The sequence below is a fragment of the Belonocnema kinseyi genome, chromosome 3, assembly GCF_010883055.1.
Source record: "Belonocnema kinseyi isolate 2016_QV_RU_SX_M_011 chromosome 3, B_treatae_v1, whole genome shotgun sequence".
Taxonomy (NCBI): Eukaryota; Metazoa; Arthropoda; class Insecta; order Hymenoptera; family Cynipidae; genus Belonocnema; species Belonocnema kinseyi.
This window is the reverse complement of record NC_046659.1, coordinates 60,547,273-60,549,811: the sequence shown is the minus strand read 5'-3', so window position 1 is coordinate 60,549,811 and position 2,539 is coordinate 60,547,273. Positions and strand designations below refer to the sequence as shown.

At 28.6% G+C, this 2,539-nt stretch overlaps 1 protein-coding gene across 4 annotated transcripts in view; it reads left to right on the top strand.

Moving 5' to 3' along the window:
• Positions 1-454: 454 nt before the first annotated feature.
• The window catches only part of LOC117169635 (splicing factor U2AF 50 kDa subunit), a 13,141-nt gene continuing 11,056 nt past the window's right edge, over positions 455-2,539 (top strand). For all 4 annotated transcript variants that reach the window (XM_033356109.1, XM_033356108.1, XM_033356107.1 and 1 more), the window contains exon 1: positions 455-656. In XM_033356109.1, the coding sequence (XP_033212000.1) occupies positions 635-656 (22 nt within the window). In that variant the 5' untranslated portion in view covers positions 455-634. The remainder of the gene's footprint in view (positions 657-2,539) is intronic.

The following is a 2,539-nucleotide window of genomic DNA, read 5'->3' as shown; positions in this document are numbered from 1 at the left end:
TTGACTGGGTATTAAAAAAAATGGTCTTAGAAAAATCATTTACGGAATATTGAATGAGTTCGATTTTAAATTCTTAAAAATATATAGTTTAAAGAAGAAGAAATTCTTGGATTCTAAGCACTTAACATTTTCAATAATTCAGATCTTGGGCTTGAAATTTTCAATTTGTGACATTTAAAAATTTATATTTATTCAGTTTGTACGCAAGATTTCAATTTTGTAATTAAAATTTATATAATTAAATGTGTATCATTTTAACGTAAACTTCAAATGGTTGAGAATTATTTTCTCTAATTATGGCAACTACCCTGATAGCATAAATGAGTTATAATCATTTTATTTGTGAAAAGTCTGGGAAACCAAAATTATGCTTTCCTGCATTTTTGAAAAAACCGCGCTTGAATGATATTCTGCGCGCACACACGTCACGGGGACGGCCTTCCGTCTTCAACCGTGGTCACGTCCGGTCGTTTGTCGTCACGCCATTTCGTTCAAAGAATCTTTCGAAATGATGCTCGCGAGTGTTTGATGCTAAATTGATCTTTTCAGCTCTTTTCTAGCAGCAAAAGTGTAGAATATCGGCAGTTTCGCATTCTAAGTTTTCTGCGACAGGAAGACTCAGGACTTAGGTAAAATGGGTGAAGACTACAATGGAGGTAAGTCGACGTGGTGGAGGTGTTTTGGAGCGCGTCCATTTCCATACAAAATACTACGAAATAATTTACCCAGCTATTTGACATGATTTTTGCGATCAATTTTTATCACAAACATTTCCCTGGTCCCTTGGCTTAAATGGCCTTTTCATATTAAATATTTACTGTCTTCGATTTAATGTTTGCCTTTCCACCTCTTTCCCCTTGCACGCCTTGTATTGCTGGCGGTGTGTTGCGGTTCCTTTTTAAATTCGCAAAGCTTCTCAGGTATATCAAATATATGAATTATTTAAACGCGGTTAAATTGTTTATCATAATTGATTAAGAATTTCTTCTTTCCCATATTGCGTTAAAAGCGTTTCAAAGCTTAGATAAATATTCAACAATAATTTTCTTAATTGATTTGGGTACACTATTAATTTACATGTCAAATTTATTTGTATTATTAATTGAATGAATCTTTTATTTTAGTCCGGATAATTACAATGTTTTCATTTAAGTGAATGTGAAGGATCACTTTAAGACTAGAAAAGCGTAAACCTATAGTTTTAAATTGAGTACATTGGTAACCTAATTTTTTAATAACAATAAATGATTGTGAGTTTACCAATCAGTTTTTAATTTTTCATCAGAGATGGCAAATTGAACGCTTATAAAATGAATATTTCCAGACTGTTTATATGAGAATTTCAGCTTAATAAATTGGACTTTAATTCTCAGTCATAGCATTTGGCTAAATTCAGAATATGATTTTAATAATTACAGGCCTTGAACTATTAAAAAAATATATATATTTTTTTAAATATTTCAACTTGCAAGTCTAAATTTTTTATTAGTAAATTCGGAACGTCATCAATAATAAAAATCGGTTCATTTAAAAACTTTGAAGATTTGTCATTTTTGGTACTTAAAAGAAAGGAAGTAATAATAATTGTTTCATTTTGAATGTTTGTTTTAGTCTTAACATATTTTGTTTTTTTTTTGACAGCCATGAAGTTAAAGTTAATTTAAGACAGAAGGCTTCCAATTTTCCTAATAATTAATTGCAGAAACATATCCTAAAGCAAATATCTAATTGGAATTGGAGTTTTTGTCGAACTATCAGTTTTCTCGAGATTTTAATTTAGGGTGACCGCAGAACCAGAAATTTTGTTTAGCATTCAATAAAAAACATTAACGTTTATAAACAATGTTTAGTTTTCATTTCAACTGCAGTCCATGGCATATATGAATGAATTCCTTTTTTTCCCCTTGTCTTTAAAAAACTTCCCTCTTATCTCGAGTTTACGCTTGCATGCGAACTAAAATAATAGAAAAAAAATATTTTTCTAAAACTTTCAAAAAAAATATATATGTTTTTTGGCTTGAAAATTCAACTATTTTGTTGGAAAATCATGCAATTTTTTTAATTTAACTAATTTGTTGACCACTATATTTTTTGTTAAAAATTAACTTGGTTCAAAAGTCATCTCTCTTGGTTGAAAGTTTACATTTTCAGGTTAATAATTCAATTATCTTCTAAAACTAAAATATTTATCTTTTTAGTTTGAAAATTCAATTATTTTATTGAAAATGGAACTTCGTAGTGGAGGTTTTTCTTTCTTTTGTATATTTCCATATATATTTATATATTCTATTCATATTTTTGAGAATTTAAATGTCTTGTTGAAAATTTATGTTTTTGGATTTAAAATTCACCTATTTGGTTCAAAATTATATTTGTTGAAATTTTACCTTTTCAGGTTGATAATTCAATTGTCATCTAAAAAAAAATCGTTTTTTTTGCTTTAAGGGCATGTGACACAGCTAAATACCTATATTACCGACCTCACTTTTTCCGTTCACTGAATGTTTTTTTGAACCTAAGAACTTTTTTTGTAAATAAA